The 23,169-nt window shown below is 40.6% G+C and overlaps 1 protein-coding gene across 1 annotated transcript in view; it reads left to right on the forward strand.

Moving 5' to 3' along the window:
• LOC126470518 (uncharacterized) overlaps positions 1-10,703 on the forward strand; it is a 230,451-nt gene extending 219,748 nt beyond the window's left edge. The window contains exon 5 of the mRNA XM_050098429.1: positions 10,510-10,703. Within this exon, the coding sequence (XP_049954386.1) occupies positions 10,510-10,636 (127 nt within the window). The 3' untranslated portion in view covers positions 10,637-10,703. The remainder of the gene's footprint in view (positions 1-10,509) is intronic.
• Positions 10,704-23,169: the final 12,466 nt, after the last annotated feature.

Below are 23,169 nucleotides of genomic sequence, written 5' to 3' on the forward strand. Positions count from 1 at the left end.
TGAAACAAGTGTAGCCACTACAGAATTTTGTGAGCCTCGACTGAAATAAACTATATAGTTAAAAAAAATTACATCAGAAATAGACAACTATAAGACAAACTGGTTGAAAAGCAGTAGATTGGCGAAACTTTCATTATACTTACCAGAATAATTCAAAAACTTTTTGCAGAATTTTAGAGGCTTTATTGAATTTTTGATTACACTGGATCTCACAAACTAGACTATTTTCAGTTGTTAATATGTTACACTATATAGTTGCATTCATCTTTCTGCTTTCACTTTATTTTTTCTTACCTCAGTGAAATATGATGCCCGTTCATCACACCAATCCTATCCCCCCCCCCCCCTATTTTGCCTCTCTTTTCTAATTTTATGTTACATGTTGTTCCTTCTGTTTGTTTTTTTTCTGTGAATTCTTTGTACTGTTTTTTTCTTTCAGGTATTTATTATTACTTTTTTAATTTTCTTTTCTTTTCTGTTCCACATGAAAATTTTGGTTCCAGAAACATTTCATTGGTCACTCTGAGCTGAATTACTCTTTCTTCTCTTTGGTATGAAACTGGTTTGATTCATTTGTAACACTTTTAATTCATTTTTTGAGTCAGTTAATAACAGCAACAGTGTTTGTTGTCCCTTTGATTCATGTAGCATTTACTCCATGGTATTACAATGTTTAAGCACACAGAGATACATTGTTCCGTGCTGCAGTAACACTAATTCTAAGTTCAGGTTTGTCATATGATGTAATTCACCCTTTTTATTACACACATATTTCTTTTCATTAATGATGGGAATGCTTAACCTTTAACACTGCAGGGACTTGTGTATATTAGTAAATAGTAAAACAAACAGTACAACAATGAACACTGAATGTTCCTTCACCTGAAAAGCAAATAAATCAAATGTGAATCCATTAACATCTACATCTGAGTTAATTTATCTTAAAGTGATGGACATCTTCCCAACACATATGCATGATTATGGAGTAAACTGGAAACAGTTTGTTTGGTTAATGCAATTCTTCAGCTCTCCCCAGTTTATATGATTTATGAAAAATACTTGTGTGTGTTGCAGGATTATTGTGAAAAACACAAAAAATATTTTGACAACAAACAGAGTTGTAATTATTAGGTGCACTAGTTGGCTGATGCCACTCTGGAGTGGTCTCACATATTCAGAGACAGAAAACACAATTGCCAAATTAGAGCAGCTGAAAATTATATTAATCAGCATTGGTTTAGCAAACCAGCAATTCCTTGTGCTCTCTAACCTGTACCAGTGGGTGGTAAGAGACCACCAAGGAGGATGCAGATAAGCCACTATCAGCTACACTTATATCGTATCACGCCAAAATGAGATCAGTACTGGGCAGCATGTGTTCTCAAGTTGAGAATGTCATCAATAGCATCTGTCATAAACCAGCCAAACAATCAGAGCATTGGAGACTGAATGTCACTGGCACACATATTTGAAACATCGTGACAGATTGATTATTCGAGAAAACTGCTTGACAGCTGTACACTCCATTGATTTAGATCAAACAAAGATGCTGGGTTGGACCTTTAACTACAGGGACTCAGTCATATAAGAAGCCACTGTAATAAAAATTGCTGAAAATCTTAGTAAGTGGCCTTTCATAAGGCCTGGAATCTTGCTCTGCCAAGCCATATTGTGCAGTCAAGAACTTGCCACCCTGTTCTGTATTGGTGTTGTGTTTTCACAGCTCTGGGGATATGGGGGACATATGGCCAGCATTCAGTAACACAGGGTGTTTCAAAAATGACCGGTATATTTGAAACGGCAATAAAAACTAAACGAGCAGCGATAGAAATACACCGTTTGTTGCAATATGCTTGGGACAACAGTACATTTTCAGGCAGACAAACTTTCGAAATTACAGTAGTTACAATTTTCAACAACAGATGGCGCTGCGGTCTGGGAAACTCTATAGTACGATATTTTCCACATATCCACCATGCGTAGCAATAATATGGCATAGTCTCTGAATGAAATTCCCCGAAACCTTTGACAACGTGTCTGGCGGAATGGCTTCACATGCAGATGAGATGTACTGCTTCAGCTGTTCAATTGTTTCTGGATTCTGGCGGTGCACCTGGTCTTTCAAGTGTCCCTACAGAAAGAAGTCACAGGGGTTCATGTCTGGCAAATAGGGAGGCCAATCCACGCTGCCTCCTGTATGTTTCGGATAGCCCAAAGCAATCACACGATCATCGAAATATTCATTCAGGAAATTAAAGACGTCGGCCGTGCGATGTGGCCGGGCACCATCTTGCATAAACCACGAGGTGTTTGCAGTGTCGTCTAAGGCAGTTTGTACTGCCACAAATTCACGAAGAATGTCCAGATAGCGTGATGCAGTAATCGTTTCGGATCTGAAAAATGGGCCAATGATTCCTTTGGAAGAAATGGCGGCCCAGACCAGAACTTTTTGAGGATGCAGGGATGATGGGACTGCAGCATGGGGCTTTTCGATTCCCCATATGCGCCAGTTCTGTTTATTGACGAAGCCATCCAGGTAAAAATAAGCTTTGTCAGTAAACCAAATGCTGCCCACATGCATATCGCCGTCATCAATCCTGTGCACTATATCGTTAGTGAATGTCTCTCGTGCAGCAATGGTAGTGGCGCTGAGGGGTTGCTGCATTTGAATTTTGTATGGATAGAGGTGTAAACTTTGGCGCATGAGATGATACGTGGACGTTGGCGTCATTTGGACCGCAGCTGCAACACGGCGAACGGAAACCCGAGGCCGCTGTTGGATCACCTGCTGCACTAGCTGCACGTTGCCCTCTGTGGTTGCCGTACGCGGTCGCCCTACCTTTCCAGCATGTTCATCCATCACGTTCCCAGTCCATTGAAATTTTTCAAACAGATCCTTTATTGTATCGCTTTTCGGTCCTTTGGTTACATTAAACCTCCGTTGAAAACTTCGTCTTGTTGCAACAACACTGTGTTCTAGGCAGTGAAATTCCAACACCAGAAAAATCCTCTGTTCTAAGGAATAAACCATGTTGTCTACAGCACACTTGCACGTTGTGAACAGCACACGCTTACAGCAGAAAGATGGCGTACAGAATGGCGCACCCACAGACTGCGTTGTCTTCTATATCTTTCACATCACTTGCAGCGCCATCTGTTGTTGAAAATTGTAACTACTGTAATTTCGGAAGTTTGTCCGCCTGAAAATATACTGTTGTCCCAAGCATATTGCAACAAACGGTGTATTTCTATCGCTGCTCGTTTACTTTTTATTGCCATTTCAAATATACCGGTCATTTTTGAAACACCCTGTAAAATTATAAATGTCAGATAACTAAACAGAAACTAACTGAACAAAATGGATGTTCCACAGCTGTGGATGGTGGATACTGTGACAGTAAGCTTGAGCATAATGCTGAAGTATGAACCTAGAGCAGAATGTGTAGGTCAGCACTGTGGTGTGCAGAAGAAATGGGAAATATAAACAGATATAAACTGAAATCACTTTAGTGTCTTTGTATCAGTCCAGAGTCTTATGATAACTCAGTCTGTCATAGAAATCTGTGCATGCCTGCAACAATAACTCACCATTCACCTCAGAAATTTTGTACAGTGTACAGTATTTGGCTTACTTTTACTTTTGGTCTATAGCTCATCACGGTTTTGTCACTATGTACATTTGAAAGTATTGTGTAGCTTCCCTGAGTCCGTTACTTCTTTACATTGTTATAAGAGATGACTGCACCTTATTATCAAATTGAATTGGCTGCATTCTCTCACTGATTTTATGTTAATGCCAAAGTAATGATACTGTTTGTGCAATTTTGTTATCTAACAATGATTTACCATATCCTTGAAAGATTGGGGCAAAAACACTTCCAATGGATGGCTCTTTAAGACAGGCTGTTTCATCTGGAGTGCCTGGCAGTTGGGCATTTGTGGGTAGAGATGGGAAGGAAAGGAACAACAGCTGTTGCATGGTAGTCGGGATACCAGAACTATGCTGTATTGTGCTGTTTTGGCTGAGTTCCCCCCATGTAGGCAGGGGTGGGCATATGGTTCATTTATGCTCAGAACAAGGTGTGAATGAGGTACAATAGTACTACTTCACAGATGGCCTGCAGGTAAGCTGATTGGTGCTTATGGCTGTCAATGCCCTGTGGGACAGAGTTCAACATCCCGTTTTAAGGTGATGATGCCAGTGTCACTCCACCTATTTTTCTTATATAGTGCAGGCCCCACTTTATCTGTTAGCTCTCTGCTGAGTCATTTAAATTTTCTCAGGTATCACAAGACTATGTGCACCAACGTAACCATTTCATGGAATGAGGCACTATATACATAGTTAATAGAATGCTGATATTTCTTTGAAAAAGAAGAGACAGATAAACAGACTCTCCCAAGTGTTGTACTATGTTCACACAAATATCAAATTACAGCAAAAGACACTAAACTATTTGCAAGGAACTCTTGTACAGAATATGCTACAAGGAAGTCTTTCAAATTTTACTTGAAAATCTTACGTGTATTGCCTACATCCTTGTTTGTGTTAGAAGTCAATTAGAAATGAATACCACTCTACATAAATTAAGGAAGTGTTATACAACTGAAAATCACTTTTCTGTCTAGTGTTGACTAAACAGATGTTGTAGTGTCTTTTGTATAAGCCCAGGTTATTAGAACTGACTGTTTTAAGAAACTGGGTCACATTTTGGAGGAGGCAGGGTTGAGATTCCTATCCAGTCATCGAGATTAAGTTTGCTAGAATTGCTCTTTTGAAAAAGAAAAGATGTGATGAGTTTGTGTTCTGTCGCTAATAACCTGTTTGTCAATGGTACATTAAACCCTCATTTTTCTTTCCTCCTTTGATGCATTATTATCTAAAAATTCCATGGCACAGTATTTGTGCTGTAATATTAGTACTTGAACAGTGACCTACATAAACTTTGTAAACTATCATCTCATCGACAAATATAATTCAGAAAAGAAACCCCCTGCTATATTTAGTGGAAGATAGGTAACATTTATCAAGAAAAACAGTGGAAGAAGATTAGAACTGTATGCCCCTCCATCTTACCCATTTCCCGTCAACTCTTTAAAGACATTAGCCATAATCAGAACAGTTCCCTTGTTAGGTGACAATTGAGGAATACTTTCTGCTACTTATTCCACTCAGATATTAAAGGAGAAATTGATTAATTTTTCACATAACTGTGCAATAATGTAACTTATGCCAAAATGGTTCAACAATAAAATGCTTCTCTTAGATCAAACAAGATGCCTGCTGCCCTAAATGTTTTATTTGGTTCTGTGTGTACTTCATACGTCTACTGACAGGGATCTGCCAGACCTGCAACAGGCTTGTCAGTGGAGGAATGAATTAAAGCTTCTATTGAAAGCCCTTTTCTGCAGCCATATTATGAAGCTCACAACAAATTGTGCACTCTGAGCTCCGTTACTGTTCTTTCATGGATCACTTCTCTTCTTATCATACACCTGGTGAATCACGAATGAACATTGCTCCACAGAACTGAAGGACAAAATAAATAAAGTAACCTAATGTATTAACTACTTGGTAGAAATGAAAGAAAGAGTGGGAGCATGTTGCAGAGATCTCCCAGCCGAGCCCAAAAAGTTGGACATCAAATCACATGTGGTCGCATGACTATAATGCCACAACTGAAGGGACGAGAAAAGACAGTATTTATCAATCTGTGAGCAGTTACAGTGCACTGTGGTTGTGTTTGTCAATACAACATGGCTGAGAGACAACATCTGGATGACTTCACATGGAAAAGAATCATTAGGAAACTGGAAGATGGATGAAGTGTGATGAGTGTAGCCCAGGAGTCTGGCATTGCTCACAGCATTATTTCACTTGCATAGGGAGCATTACGGACCACAGGCACTGCTGCCCAAAGGAGATGAGGTGGTTGACCTTGGTCAAATACAGCAGCAGATGACCGTACATTGTGCAATAGACAAGAAGTGACTCACACCAAACAGCAGATGCAATTGTAACCACATTTAACAGGACTGCAAGGCACACTCCATAGCGGGATGACGTGGTGACTGCATGGGGTGGTGTCTTTGCCCAGTGACCAGTATGTTGTGTTCCACTGACACCCACATATTGGTAGCACTGTTTGTAGTGTTGTCAAGAGCTTAGGTACTGGACGAACGAGGAATGGGGTTGTGTGCTCTTCTCAGATAAGAGCAATTCAGTATGGGAGTGAATCTTGTTGTACTGTCATATGGAGAGAGATGGGAATATGTAATGCACCCAAGAACATTTTTGAACATGATCATTTTGGTGGTCCAGATGTTATCAAGCAAGGAGCATAATGTTGCATGGATGTACTGACCTCCAAATCTTTGAACACAGTAAACTAACTGGTCGACATTATCATGACACTCTACTCCTTCCCCATGTGCATCTTTTCAGGGTTACATTTGGTCCTGACTTCATCTTTATGGATGACAATGCACGACCACATTGAACAGTGGAGGTGGAAGACTCTTGGAATGAGGAGATATTTGATGAATGGACTGGTCTGCCAATTTCCCTACCTTAAATACCAGTGATCCCATGTGGGATACACTGATTAGACATACTGTAGCACATTCACATGCACCAGTGACTATCCAGCAGTTGTCAGTCCCACTAGTGTAGGAATGGAATGTCACGCCACAAGAATTCTTTACCTACCTTATGGCCAGCATGGGAGGACATTGCAGAGCTTGCATTGCCATGTGTGGTGATCACACAACCTATTAACTACCATGTCCTGCGTTTTGTAATGTCCAGAGGACCATCATAAATTGCAGTGACTTCAGTGTAATTATTGTCTTTAAATACAAATGTCATTTCTGATCATTTCATTGTGTATTCCCTCAGCTACCTTCTGTACTATACAGTAGCAGTTCTTTCAAGCTATGTTACTTGGCAATGGCACATCATGTGGAAGCTACTTTTGTCCTTAGGTTTTGCATTTCACTGTATTCATTTTCCAAATATCCTGTTTTGTCACCACCCTGTCCTGTCTTATCACTCACTCTGTCACGCCATATCCCTCCCTCCCCCCTCTCATGTTCCCTGATTCCCATCCTATCATCTATCATTCCTCATCGTGTGTCATTTCATCCCCTACCTTGTGGCATCTCATCTTCCATCCAGTCTTGTATTATCTCCTGCCTCCATCATCCTGCCTCCCCCCCTTCCTGCACTGGTCACGCCTTGATCCTCTTTACCTTCTCCTCCTCTGCGCATGATATTAATGTGTCTCACAACAATGTTACATGTACTACATGAGCAGTTAATCCAGCTCCAGCCTTGTCACAACAGAACATACACCCAATGATAATTTATGATTTTACTCTAAATATAATTTCCTGTACTCAGTTTCTACACTGTAGTATTGATGTTTCTCAGTTTTCAAGGTGAATTCTTATTACCGGAACAGTGAACTTTGCCAGAGAAGCTGTTTTAAACATTCAGAATTGTCACAACTGGGATGAAAGAAACCTTCACACCAAACAATCTCATGGATTTCACCCATATTTGGCACCAATATATTTTTATTTTATTTTAATTTATTTTTCTTATTATCAAGTTCTATGGGATCATACTAGCGAAAGCTACTTATTTATGAACTGAGTCAATATTTAGTTTACAGATTGGTCATTACAAGATTTGTAAACAAGAGAATTAAAGAATTGACAAAACATGACAAAAAACCTGAGAGAATGTTAAAATAAGTAACACATTATTGAGAGAAGTTCTGAACTACAGTGAGGAGCTTCTGTACAGATTAAAAGCAATGTGCCACAAGAAAACTTATCAACTGGGATTTTTGTACTTTGGGATTATCACTCACTTTTCTCAGTTCTGCTGGAAGCCTACTGAAAATGAAATCTACTGAATAGTTCATACCTTCATGTACAATGCTTAAGGAAGTGTTATCTAACAAGGGAACCTCCCCATCGCACCCCCCTCAGATTTAGTTATAAGTTGGCACAGTGGATAGGCCTTGATAAACTGAACACAGATCAATTGAGAAAACAGGAAGAAGTTGTGTGGAACTGTGAAAAAATAAGCAAAATATACAAACTGAGTAGTCCATGGGTGACATAAGCAACATCATGGACAAAGTGTGCTTAGAAGTGCCGTGGTCCCGTGGTAGCGTGAGCAGCTGCTGAACGAGAGATCCTTGGTTCAAGTCTTCCCTCGACTGAAAATTTTACTTTCTTTATTTTTGCATAGTTATTATCTGTCCATTCGTTCATTGACATCTCTGTTCACTGTAATAAGTTTAGTGTCTGTGTTTTGCGACCGCACTGCAAAACCGTGCGATTAGTAGACGAAAGGACGTGCCTCTCCAATGGGAACAGAAAACATTTGATCGTAAGGTCATAGGTCAACCGATTCCTCCACAGGAAAACACATCTGATATATTCTAAATGACACTGGTGACGGCATGTGCGTCACATGACAGGAATATGTTGTCGACCCACCTAACTTGTACACTTGGCGAATGGGTAAAAAGATTCTTCTACCTTGCCCAATTTAGGTTTTCTTGTGGATGTGATAATCACTCCCAAAAAAGTGATGAAAACATAAGAGTTTGTCACATAAACTGAAAATAAAAAATTAAAATTTACACTTGATGGAAGATTTGAACCTAGGACCTTTCGTTCCGCAGCTGCTCACGTTACCACAAGACCACGGCACTCTTACATTACTATTGTCCTTATTGTTGCTTATCTTTCCTTGAACTACTCAGTTTGTATATTTCGCTTATTTTTTCACAGTTCTACACATTTTCTTCCTGTTTTCTCAATTGATCTGTGTTCAGTTTTTCAAGGCCTATCCACTGTGCCAACTTATAACTAAATCTGAGGGGGGTGCGATGGGGAGGTTCCCTTGTAAGTTTGAAGTTTGTGAACTGACACCACAGTCTGAATATCATTTTTGAGGCTAAGAAAATTCTTGACAAGTGCATAGAGCTGCCTCAGAATAGAACACAGCATATGATTATGGGTGAAAATAAGTAAAGTAAACAAGCCTCTACATTTCAGTGACAGGGCATATTATTTTTGTGATGAAGGTAGTAGCATTGAGTTTCTGCACAAGATCTTGATCATGATAATGATACTCCCATGTGGTGATAAAATCTTGCTGTACAGCCTTATCCCACACTAAATGGATTGGAGGTACCTGATTTTTATGCAAGAACATCCACTGGATGAAGATATGTGGCTTCATTCTGATGGCACAGCAGCATGTTTTGCAGTTCATCCAAACCTGTTTCAAAGGAGCATTAGAGGAGAGGTGGCTAGATTATGGTGGACTGCATTCTTCTTCACAAGGTCTCTAGAGTTTTCTCCTATAGACTTCTTATGGTGCATCTGCAAAGGGTTTCTTATTTACAAGATCATTGTGGAGTTGTAGGAAGGCCTGGTACCTCAAGTTATACATCTTCACTAGAACCTTGGTCATAACAACAATGTAAACCTCTTGAATTGTTCCCAGTGGTCACTGCTTGTGTATGAGACTGACATTGATTCTGATGTTACTCTGTGATCATTACACATACAAGTAATTTCAACTGTAAGAAAGAAAAACACTAGTGTTTATAGCGACAACTGAAGACTTAACACAACATTGCCACATGTTCATACATATACATGTACTCATTTTATAGCAGGTTCTTATGATTACAATTACTGTCTTGAAACTATTAGAGGAATGGTGTATTGTTTTACCCATAAGTAATACTGATTTCTTGCATTTCATGGAATACAGAGCTTCAGTACATAAAAACAGTTCAATACTAATAATTGTGAAATACAGGTCATGCTTTGCATTCTCAGTGTATGAATATTTCTTTGTACAGTGCTTGCAATGAACTTATTTTTATGCATTCATTTCAGTAACTCTTTGAGACGTCGTCTACCCATAAATAAATACTTTGCAGCAGAATATATTTAATAAATTTGTAGTTAAAAGAACTATACATTGTAGTTCAGAGGAAAATGTTGGTCTAAGCTGCAACTAAGCAGAAAGTTTAAAAACTTTCTGCAAACTAAGAGTGGCAGTAGATATTGTTGCAGAATGAAGAGTGAGACTGTATTATCCTCTTCAAAACAGGCATCATCAACTGATATTTATTATCATTAAGTCCACACCAGATCATCAATATAAAATGAGTAGTATGTTATGTAAGACTGATAAACTGGAACCGTAAAAACTCAAATCCATTTTTACATATTGCATAATATGTGGTCACTGGACTGAACAAAAAATAAATAGGCAGAATATTGACTGTAGCTGATGTGAGGGTGTGTAGTAATTGTTTTAAAGTAACTGGATGACATGGTTCATATATTTCATATAGATCCTTCTCCAGTAAAATAATTTTGACACCAAATTGTGAAATTACAGCATAAATAATTATGTAAAGAGTTACCAGTATTCTTAATAATAATCTAAATATGTATTGTTTTCAGGGTTATGGAGCTACTTCTTCCTCCAGGCCCTGCTAAACAATTACAAAAAATCCGGCAGGCAGCATCTAAGAGAGAAAAGTGTGCATTCGTGCAATGCAGGTTGAAAGCCAGCAAGAAAACGCGATAACAACTTTTTTTGGTTATTTAGGCATTAAAATTCTATTTATTTCATACACCATTCATCATATATTATACCAAACATTCTATGTATATATGTAAAAACTACTTTATTTATTTATATATAAAAAAAAAACAGTTTAAACTGAAACTTGTTTCATTTAAGGTATGAGATTACAATACAATGTGGAATTCAATTAGAAGATGTATTTTATTCATTTTCTACTGTAACATTGTATTCTGCATCAAGAAAGGAAATGAAAAAGGCAATAACTAAAGAGGAATACATGAGGCATAAAAGTGGAGATTGGTTCTATTTTAAAATATCAGTGAAGTAAAACTGTTCTGCTAGCCATCCTACTACAAAACAAACACTAAACATATTACTATGATTTTCATTACTTGTGAACACAAAGAATGCTCAGAGGGCCCTACACATGCACCTGTTTGTCAGCCAACTGACTGACTGACCAGCTGAGTAATTCCAGTAAGGCAGCACACATCCGGATTGATTTCATTCGATGGTTACATGGCACCCTGCTTGTATCACTGGTTTCAAAATGTTTAACTTACGTGCATTGAGGTTATGTTCAATGAGATTCCACTTGGTATTACACAGAAACAGAAAATGGGATTTGTCTAGGTTGTTTGATAGCTAACAAGCACAAGAAAAAGCCAAAAGAGAACTGTGGGCAAAGAAATGGATAATGCAAAGTTAAAAATTCACTCATGCTGTGTTACTGATACTTAAGGAGCTAGAAGCTCATGAGTTTTGGAATTATTTAGGAATGGATGAAGCATGCTTTTTGGAGCTGCTGAATGTCATCAAATTTTAATATGTGACAAGAAATAATACGAAATGAAACTTCCTGGCAGGTAAAACTGTGTGCCGGATTGAGACTCGAACTCGGGACCTTTGCCTTTCACAGGCAAGTGCTCTACCAACTGAACCACCCAAGTATGACTCACGCCCCGTCCTCACAGCTTTACTTCTGCCAGTACCTCATCTCCTACCTTCCGAACTTTACACAAGCTCTCCTGCGAACCTTGCAAAACTAGCACTCCTGAAAGAAAGGATATTGCGGAGACATGGCTTAGCCACAGCCTAAGGGATGTTTTCACAATGAGATTTTCACTCTGCAGCGGACTGTGCACTGATATGAAACTTCCTGGCAGATTAAAACTGTGTGCCGGACCGAGACTCGAACTCAGGAGCTTTGCCTTTGGCAGGCAAGTGCTCTACCAACTGAGCCATCCAAGCATGACTCACACACCATCCTCACAGCTTTACTTCTGCCAGTACCTCGTCTCCCACCTTCCAAGCTTTACAGAAGCACTCCTGTGAAGTTTGGAAGGTAGGAGACAAGGTACTGGCAGAAGTAATGCTGTGAGGACGGGGAATTAGTCGTGCTTGGGTGGCTCAGTTGGTAGAGCACTTGCCCGCAAAAGGCAAAGGTCTCTGATGTGTTGGCACATGTGCCAACACCTTGTAGATAGAGGAGGCCGAAATGCACGCTGTCTAACGCAGACGGGCGTGAATTCTGGAACAGGATAAGTAGTGAATTCTAGCAAGAAAAGTATGCAGCTCCTCGAATACTTAACTTTATTTCATCCTTGTGGTACATAGCTCTTGATAATACAAATAAGACTATCTTCAGATACGGTTAATGGCACTTTGCTAGGTCGTAGTCATGGACTTAGCTGAAGGCTATTCTAACTGTCTCTTGGCAAATGAGAGAAGGCTTCGTCAGTGTAGTCGCTAGCAAAGTCGTCGTACAACTGGGGTCGAGTGCTAGTCCATATCTCGAGACCTGCCTTGTGGTGGCGCTCGGTCTGCGATCACACAGTGGCAACACGCGGGTCCGACATGTACTAAATGGACCACGGCTGATTTAAGCTACCACCTAGCAAGTGTGCTGTCTGGTGGTGACACCACATTCCCCCCACAAATCGACGAACGGTCGTGTTATAAGGCTTCCGCCCGCCGTGGGGAGGACCCCATGTTGACGTATGCGATGAGGTGGGGAGCCTAACAACAGGCGAGGCTGTGCCACCCGCACCCGGCCATTCAGTCCGAGGGGAGCTAGAAAATGCCTGAAAACCTAGTCCAGGGTGCACGTCAACATGCGGTGTATGTGCCCGTAAAGAGACAGGAGGGGCCGAAGGGTCGACCTCCATTGCGTCGGGGTACCCGACGCTCGATGACGTCATGTGGTCCGGATTGGGCAAGAGTTCCATGGTGGAGGACAGCTGGTCACGGGAAGCGATCGGCGGCGCGTGACCCAGGGAGGCGCTTGGCGGCTGCAGCGAAGCGTCGAATGCGGGCGGCGCCGGAGGGAGAACAGGCGGCGGCGGCGGCTGCGGCGGCGCGTCGCCATGGGGCAAAATGGAAGGCATCGTCGGTAACACCTGGGGATGAGGCGAGCCAGTAGATGGGTCCCCAGGGTGCTGACCGGACGGCACCGTCGCTGAAAGCAGACGGGGAGCGGCAGAACCCGTGCGACGACAGAGGCGCAGCTGAGTGAGATGCCGACGCACCTCACCAGAGGCCCCCAAAACCAAATACATCGCGTGGCCGAGGCAGTGAAGAATGCGCCCTGCGAGCCAACACCGTGAACCTCGATAGTTGCGATAAAATGCAACGTCGCCTGGAGCAAAAGCAGGAGTCTGCCACTGCACAGGAACCTGACACGTCGGATGCAGCAAAGACATCAAGGTTCGATGAGGACGACCGTGGAGCAACTCAGCCAGCGAGCGACCATCTCGGGGCTGAGAGCGATACGAAGACAAAAAGAGCAACAATGCGTCCTCCCGAGAATGCGACTCTTTCAACTTCAACATCTGTGACTTGAAAGTCCGGACCAATCATTCAGCAGCACCGTTTGACTGAGGCGAAAACGGCGCGGATGTCAGATGTTGAATACCATTGGCCTTGCAGAATGACTGAAATTCCGCGGACATGAATTGTGGGCCATTGTCGGAAACAATAGTCTGCGGAAGACCTTCAATGCAAAAGATAGCAGACAACGCTTGGATGGTGGCAGAGGACGTCGTGGAAGACATCCGGACAACAAAAGGAAAATTACTGAAGGCATCTACCAGAACCAACCATCGAGCATTCCAGAATGGACCAGCAAAATCGATGTGCAAGCGTTGCCAAGGGGAAGTGGCTTTTGGCCATGCAAAGACTTTCCGCGGCGATGCGGATTGTTGTTCGGCACACGCCATGCAAGAAGAACACATATTCGTATCGCAGCATCGATTCTGAACCAAGTACAGTGCTGACGAGCAAGTTGTTTCGTTCGCACTATACCCCAACGTCCTTGGTGAAGAAGCCGTAAGACAGAGGACTGTATCGAACGTGGGACCACGACTCTGGGCTGATCATTATCAGAACGCAACAACAAAACACCACGTCGTACAAAAAGTCTCTCCTTATGAGCAAAAAAGCTGCGAACCAACGGATCTTCGATCCGAGACTTTGACAAAGGCCATTGCATAGCAACAAAACGCAAAACGGTATCAAGGACAGGGTCAGCAGCTGTGGCTGTAGCTACACGACGAAAATCAATTGGAAACGATTCGACCACTTCATCGGTTTCCGAATCAATGAACATGCAAGCAAGTTCGGAAGAATCGAATGCTTTATCCTCAGCAACAGGCAAACGGGACAACGCATCGGCGTTTCCGTGCTTATCAGTGGACCAATACAAGATATTGTAGCAGTACTGCGAGAGGAAAATAGACCAGCAAATGAATTTCTGCACTGTACGCGGAGGTACAGGCTTGTGCGGATGAAAAAGCGACGTCAAAGGTTTGTGGTCTGTGATGACGGTAAAGTGACGACCATACAAGAAATCATGGAACTGAGTAACACCAAACACGAGAGCCAAAGCTTCTTTCTCTATCTGTGAGTAATTTCTTTGCGCAGACGAGAGCAATTTTGACGCAAAGGCAATAGGGCGATCATGCGACCCATTTTTGTGCGCAAGCACAGCACCGATCCCGAAATCCGATGCATCTACCATCAACAAAAGGGGTTTCTGGGGATCGAATTGCATAAGGCACGTATGAGAAAGCAACGCCGATTTCAACAGGCGAAAGGCGCGTTCGCATTCCGTCGTCCAGACGAACGGAACACTTGTACAGTGTAAGCGATGAAGCGGAGCTGAAATCGAAAAGGCATTGCGCACATTCACTCACACCTTGTGATGCTAAATCGTGTAATGTTCTTGCGGCCTCAACACGCAATGCGTGAGGAACATTGCGCGCTCTGAAAAAGTTCGGTTGCGCGTTGACTTTCAGTTCCAAATGTGCTTCATAGTTCGTAGCGCAACCAAGGCCCGGTGCAAAAATGTCTGCAAATTCCTCACATAGCTGAGAAACACTGTCCGAAGGCACAGTCTGATTCACTGATAGGACCTGATTTACTACAGACAAGTTAAACAATTGAAATAAATCTAAGCCAAACAAGTTCACTGCAGTAGAAGAACGAAGAACGTAAAATGACACAAGTTTTCTTTGTCCCTTGTATGTTGCAAGAAGGCTGCACTGTCCTAACACAAGAATTTTCTGTCCTGAATATGTAGTGAGCCTAACATTTGCGGAACGCAACGGAGGTTTGCCCAGTTGTTTGTACGTGTCGTGATTGAGCAATGAAACTGCAGCTCCGGTATCGAGCTGGAATGGTATGACCGTGCCATTAAAGTCCAAATCTACAAAAAGTTTATTGTCCTGCTGACGACAAGAGCGACTGTTTTGTGCAATTTGAACAGACACTGGTACAGAATCACGTGCTAATTGACGTGATTTCCGGCGACGTTGACGCACACTTTTTGTGGGACGAACATGGTCACTGTTAGAGAAAGTGGCAATGGACGGGGTGGAAGTAACTACATGAATGTCCATGGGCGAAGGTCCACGAGCCTGAGTGTCCTTGGATCGATTCCGGCGCGAAGCAAAGGGCCTGGAATGGTTGTGATGGTCTGATCTGAGCTTTTTCTGGCAAACACTTTGAACATGTCCTTTCTTATTACAGAAAAAGCAAATAGCTTGGCGTGACGGGCAATGTTCACGCGAATGTCTAGTAGCACACCGCGGGCATGATTTCACTGCATTTGTGTGCTGGTGTGGCACACCTGGTTTAGAGCGTGGCGGCAGCTGCGTAGACGTGCGCGAGGGCAGTTTACCGGGCTGTGCAGCGCGCTTAATGTTACACACGGCTGGCGAAGTTGCAAATGATTCCTGAGCAAAGTCAAGCGTGTCTTGTCTATCCAATATGTCTATCACTTGCTGAAGGGAGGGATTAACTAGTTTCAAAATTTGTTCCCGTATGCGAACATCAGAAACGTTCTGTGCAATTGCATCACGCACCATAGTATCTGAATAAGGAAGGCCACAGTCACATTCAAACGCACAATCCCTAGTAAGGCCTTGCAAAGTTGCAACCCACTCCCAATTAGATTGACCGGCCGTACGTTTGGTACGAAAGAAAGTATACCTTTTTGCAACTACATTAACTATTTCTTTGAAATAGGCATCCAATGCCGACAAAATTTCCTCGTAGGACAGAGTTGCTACGTCGCGTCGGGGAAACAATTTCACTATCACACGGTACGTTTGCACGCCGACACAAGACAATAAGTGAGGCTGCCGCTCGTCACCTTGAATTCTGTAGGCGGCGAGATGAAATCCAAACTGGCGTGACCATTCCGTCCAGGATTCCACGTCTGGGTCGTAGGGCCTAAAAGGCGGTGCAACTGCGAGTTGTGGCTGCGGTAGCGGTGAAGCGGCGGCTGCTGCATTGGTTTGAATGGCACGTTGACCCTGGACGAGCTGTCCAAGGGCATCCAATAACGCCTGCGTCTGCTGATTCTGCAAGCAATAAAATTCGGACAGTACATCTGGCGAAGCCATGACACAAGTAAATGTAAGCAATTAGAAAGAACACGTTTTTCTCGTCGCCAATGATGTGTTGGCAAATGTACCAACACCTTGTAGATAGAGGAGGCCGAAATGCATGCTATCTAACGCAGACGGGCGTGAATTCTGGAACAGGGTAAGTAGTGAATTCTAACAAGAAAAGTATGCAGCTCCTCGAATACTTAACTTTATTTCATCCTTGTGGTACATAGCTCTTGATAATACAAATAATACTATCTTCAGATACGGTTAATGGCGCCTTGCTAGGTCGTAGTCATGGACTTAGCTGAAGGCTATTCTAACTGTCTCTTGGCAAATGAGAGAAGGCTTCGTCAGTGTAGTCGCTAGCAAAGTCGTCGTACAACTGGGGTCGAGTGCTAGTCCATATCTCGAGACCTGCCTTGTGGTGGCGCTCGGTCTGCGATCACACAGTGGTGACACGCGGGTCCGACATGTACTAAATGGACCGCGGCCGATTTAAGCTACCACCTAGCAAGTGTGGTGTCTGGCGGTGACACCACAGTCTCGAGTTCGAGTCTCGGTCCGGCACACAGTTTTAAATTGCCAGGAAGTTTCATATCAGCGCACACTCCACTGCAGAGTGAAATTTTCACTCAGGAAGAAATAATACATTTGTGAGGGAAGCTGTAAACAGTGAGGAGTGGCTGTTAGCTACATTATGGTCTCTTGTCTGCTGACAGAAGTTACAAGGACCTGAAATGTAGTGCAGTTGTATCACAACAGTTATTATCTAAAATGATTCCTGAAATCTGGAACATGTTTTATAGTTCCCTGAGGAAATATGCCATGGTAAGGCAAAGCAAATAAAATATGATGTTCATATAAACTTTATTGATTTATTCATGTAGGTTGCACAACATACATCCCTTATAATTATAAGAAGCTAATTTCAGATTAGAAGAACAAAGACCACAAATGGTGGCGGCCACATCATCTAATACATGCACCAACATGTACATAAGAAATGAAGCATTTAGCTACTGTAATTACTGCATTGCTCTTCATAGGAGAAGGCGTAGCAGTAGGCTCGATTTAGGGAAAAAAAAAAAAAAAAACACTTCTTACAATGAACCTGATATATTTATATCTAAATCAATAATAAAACTGTAAATCCATCATGTATGTCTGTTTGTTTGAACATATTAATTTCCAAAATTGTGAGACAAATTTTGATAGGGTTTTCACAGGTAACTTGAGCATACCATAAAACAACATATAGGCTATTTAATTAAAATCAGCTCATGGAAAGGAAGATACAATATAACTCTTTGAAAAAGCTATTTACTCTTCTGACATTTGAACTGTATCATACTTGCGAAAACACTTTTATTGATTAATATCTTTTATATAATTAATATGTTAAATGTGATGAATACAGTCATCATACTAATATTATTAAACTTGAAAGTAACTCTGCCTGTTATGTTTTCACCACTAAACTACTGAATCAATTTTGATGACATTTGGTATGGAGATACCTTGAATCATAAGGAAAAACATAGGCTACTGTATAATAATAATAAAAAAAATAGACACCTCTGAGTCTTAAGTACAGATTGGAACATTTTGTTTACATCAGTGAACATAAACTGCATCAGCTGTCAGGTGGTGATGCACAGTGAAAGAGAGAGAATACCATAGAGAGGCAACAACATGACCAGAGTGAAGGAAATTGAACAGCCCCCCATCATGTTTCCAGGAATCAAAAGAAAGAGACATGAAATAAGATAGAGACTAATAATGCCTAAAATAACTATGAAATAAAGTCCAACTGTTAATTTTAAGTAGTTACTGGCAGAAGCAAAATACCACAGATAATGATGAATGAACACTTGACATACATCATCTTTCAACAATTACCGTAACACATCCATACAAATACTGCAGTCCTAGACTGCATGAAATTAACAATAAGAAGAAATAGTCTGGAGTATTTAGTTTAGTTTCAGTGTTTGTGTGGTATAATACACCCTTCAGTATACATAAGGCACATCCAATAAAGATAAATTCCAAATCAATTGGAGATATGTGTAATACACAGGCTCTGAACAACAAACTTAAGAGAAAAAAGTTCTGGGAAAAGTTTGATTTCTTATAAATTGTATTTAGAATATGGTTAAATTTGTATTTGAAATAAGTGGAATAACCTGTATGCTATGTGTATTAAATATGTAAACTCTGACTCAGGGATTGAGTACATTATGACCTAACCCACCTTACTAGTTGGGTATAGAATAAAGTTGTTGTATGATTATAAGTTTATCAGATTAATACTTATGATACTGGCTAGGTGAACCAGCTTTCTCCTGAATTAGTTTACCACCCTCTTATTTTATAGATCCAGACTTTGCAAAATGACTACCCATGTATAAAGTCATACAAAGTTTGTTTCACAGAATAAATTGCACTTTCTCATTTACATACAAAGTGCTCCTATCATAATCTGAACCTATAACTTCAAACAAGTAACTCTCTGTTAACAGTAAATTACAGACTTTTCACATCTGTAGTGCATATTTTATAATGTGAAATCATACTTCATTAAAAATTTCCAGATAGCAAAAGAAAAATGATTATTGGAGTAATGTGTATTGCAACTGTCAGAAACTTAATAACTTATTTTATTAATCATAAGAAAGATTTACTTCATCATACCTTCCATCCAACAACTACTGTAAGTTTTCAGTCACAATAAAAACTTCTTATCTTGTGCTACTGACATTTCGGAGATGTTATGAAGTACAATGCAAGCCTTTGTCAGTCTTCTCCACTGCCACAAATTTCTTGGACTATTGTATGGCTTAAGGTATATTCCATGGAGAATTTAGATGAAACAAGCTCTGTTATAGAAGTAAACTAATACATCAACATATGCAATACACTGAACAGTTACAGAACATGTAGATGTATACACACCAACCTTCAATCTTTTTCAAGATGTGTGCATGCATTTATACTTTGAACACACAGCAGACACAATTCCAAAGAGGAATTACGCAGTTGTGTAATCCATACATGAAGACTCTAGCTTTCAAAACAATTGCAGAATTACTTACAGAACCATGGCAGCTAGTAGTATGACATGGTACCAGAGGAGCACTAAATAACGTGACACAGCCTCTCCATGTATTCACTACATCTTTGTTCCCAACCAACCAACCAACCTCAAGAAAAACCAGTGAGTTGGTTGACCAAAGCATTCACATACACACAATTTGTCAATTGGTTGTTTGGTGCATATGTAGGACCTTAAGCAGTACCATATAGAGTATATTTCCATAGTTCCATCAGTGGTCTTCAAAGAATTCACAGAAGGTGGTTTACATTAGTGGTGTGTATTTAGTGGACATGCTATTTAACCAGTAAAAACTAGAAACAAAGGCAAAACTAATGAAAACAAAGTTTAATAGCATTGCTTACATGGATTTACAAATGTTATGTTACACAATATTTTTGGATTATTAGTTGTGATTATATATGATTCTCAGCAAAATTTCTAAGTTTGTGCTCACTATAAATTATGATTCAGGCAACTGGAAGTTGCAGCTGGAGTTCCTGCAAATGCAGCTATCTGTCACAGCCTGTTCACCAGGTCCCACTGTGAGGCAACTGCTGGCCTTGGTGTGAGAGCAAGTTATAATTTCTTTTCTGATGCTGTGGAAAATGTATCGGTACTTCTGATTAAGATAAATGACTAAAGACACATATGGTATAGAGTTTCATGTTATCTCAACACCTGAAGTAGACTTAACAGCCTATATAATAAATATAACTTACTGGTAAAGGTCAATTCACACTAGCCATCATGTTGACTTACATAATGTCCCTCAAAACATTCTGCAGTGTATTTCAAATAATAGCATCCACACTGACCATCATCTCACATCATGGCAATCCACAGCTTGTGATCTAGTGAACCTGGATCATGGGGTTCCAGGTTCCATTCCTGGCCAGGTTGGGGACTTTCTCCATCCAAGTACAGGGTGATTTTGTTGTCCTCATCGTTTCATCATCATTCAGGAAATGGCAAGACTAGAAAGTGGAATGACTGGGAATTTGTACAGGTGCTGATAATCATGCCATTGAGTACCCTATAAACCAATTATCATCATCATCATCATCATCACATCACAGCAAAATAAAGGTTTCTTGAAAAGGAAGTTTTGATGGCTGATATCATCAAACATTGTTGACCACATGACTCTGAAGCTCATTTCCTCCTGATACAAAGCCATATTCTCATTTCCATACTTTTTTCCATTTTACTATTTGTGGTTGATAATAATTGTTTTGATAAAATAATTCTTTTGATAAAGTTCATAATTTTGTATTAAATGATGAAAGACTGACTGAAGTAGTGAGGCAAGAGTCTGAATAGTACGATGTGAGCATACTCAATTACTTGCCCTCTTGAACACATATAAAGTGGGTTTTTATACATATTGGCACTGTATTTAATGTTTTACAATGAAAGGGATTGCAGTATGGCTGTAACTTGAAGTGAAAAAAGTACTGTGGGTAGAACTAGACTGATTAGCGCAGTGGGGTTTATTTGTATGTTGTCAGGCATATGTAATATTTGGTAAAGAAATGGACTGAAACCTATAGACATTGCAATAGTGTCAAAATCCTTTTTTTTTTAAGTATATATCAAGCAATGTATTGGAGTTGTTTGTTTAAATATGTGTTTGTGGCAGGATTATGTACAGTTAAATAGCCCTTTGAATTTGGTGTGAAACAGTTTTGCAAGCATCAGTGGTCAATATTTATGTGGTTTCATTAGCTAACTCTAGTAAAAATAAGGAAATTGAACTATTAAAAGCCAAGTACAAGACATAAAGAAAACATATAAATCTTGAAGGGAAAGTTGCTGAAGGAGATATGACTATTTGTACTGGTCTGACAACTAAACTAAACCTTAAACAGACCAATTTTTCAGGGGTGTGATGACAACTAATAAAACTGTAATCATTTTAGTAATTCTAGGTGCAGTTTGATATAACAAATAAAAACATTGGTGCTTCGTCTTTCTAAAATATGTGTAAAACACAGATTCCTCTTTCTCAAGATCCTTGTGTAGTGTGTGAAATTATTCTTCTGTACCACATTATGACATTTCATGGACACACACCTTTTTTGCAATTGTTTCATTCTTCAGTCTTCCTCCTCTAACATTCAAGCTACCCTTGCAAGCTGAAAACCATTTTAGTTGCATAAACGTTGTTTCTGTACAAATGTGGAGACTCCAGCATCCATATATATAAGGGGTGTGGCAGCGTCCATATTATGATATTAAAAACACACCATCAGGCAGTGACTGTAATTTATTTATTACCTCTTATGTCAATTAATAGTTAAAGATATGCCATTTACTAATGTGTAAGTCATTGTCCATTTTGTGGATTACTTTTTGAATATGACTCCTGTCAAATGATGCCCCCTCTGCACAACACATTCATCTAGGCAGTGTTAGAAGCTCTCCATAACTTGACGTAAGCTATTCCCTGGGATATTGCTGATGGCAGTCCTGATGCAATCCTTCAACACAGGTATGATGGCACAATGTGTTTGGAACACTTCTTGTTTCAGGTAGCCCCAAAGAAAAAAGTGTGCACATGAAAGGTCAGATGAGCAAGTTAGCCAGGAAATGTCACCAAACATGAAATTACTCTACCAGGAAATGTCTGTCATAAGAAATCCATGCAAATTCTGGCTGTATGCGAGGTCACTTTGTCTTGTTGAAACCATAACTGTTCCACATCCACATCAACTATACCTAAGTGTGGAAGAACAAAGTCTTGCAGCATCTTTACCTAACGTTGACTGGTGACAGTTACAGCCACACCGCTGTCATCCTCAAAGAAGTAAAGGCCAGTAATCCCAAAGGAAGCAACTCCACACCACACTGTGACACAAGAACTGTGCAAGGGCTTAATGTGCAATTCATGTGTGTTTACATCACTCCAATAATGCATATTCTGTTTATTCAGTGAACCACATAACTCGAAATAAGCTCCATCTGACAGTAGGATGGTGTGCAACATTTGTGGATTTCTGTGAAGGATATCACACATTGTTAAGCAGAATGTTTTGCATGAAACCCAATCGCGAGGCCTAATTTCCTGAACAACATGCAGCTTCTATGGGTGAAAATGGAGATCTTCATGCAATATTCTCCTGAATAAACGATCAGACATATGCACAGTTTGTGCATGATGATGAGCAGATGTTTTTGGGCTATGCAATAGTGCAGCATGAAAATTTTCCACGGTTTCTGGTGTCTGCACAGTTCTTTCACTTCTTCCCAGTTTGCCATTGCAAACTGAACCTGTTGTTCAAAATGCACGTACCCACCTCACAATGGTCCATCAATCTGGAACTTCCCAATGACATCCCAAGTTGAAATGTTGCCAAAATAGATGCTGGGTAGCAATAACAGAATCGTTATTCTTGAAATAACTTTCAACAGCAAAGGCACGATGCTGTGCACTCCACCACTCCATTTCACTGTCACACTCAAAATGGCAGCTCATTAGTACACGAATGCGGCACTAACTGGCGTACTTTCCTGCAGTATGTCATTGTACTACACAAGTCAAA

The sequence above is a fragment of the Schistocerca serialis genome, chromosome 3 (genome assembly GCF_023864345.2).
Source record: "Schistocerca serialis cubense isolate TAMUIC-IGC-003099 chromosome 3, iqSchSeri2.2, whole genome shotgun sequence".
In the NCBI taxonomy this organism is placed as follows: domain Eukaryota; kingdom Metazoa; phylum Arthropoda; class Insecta; order Orthoptera; family Acrididae; genus Schistocerca; species Schistocerca serialis.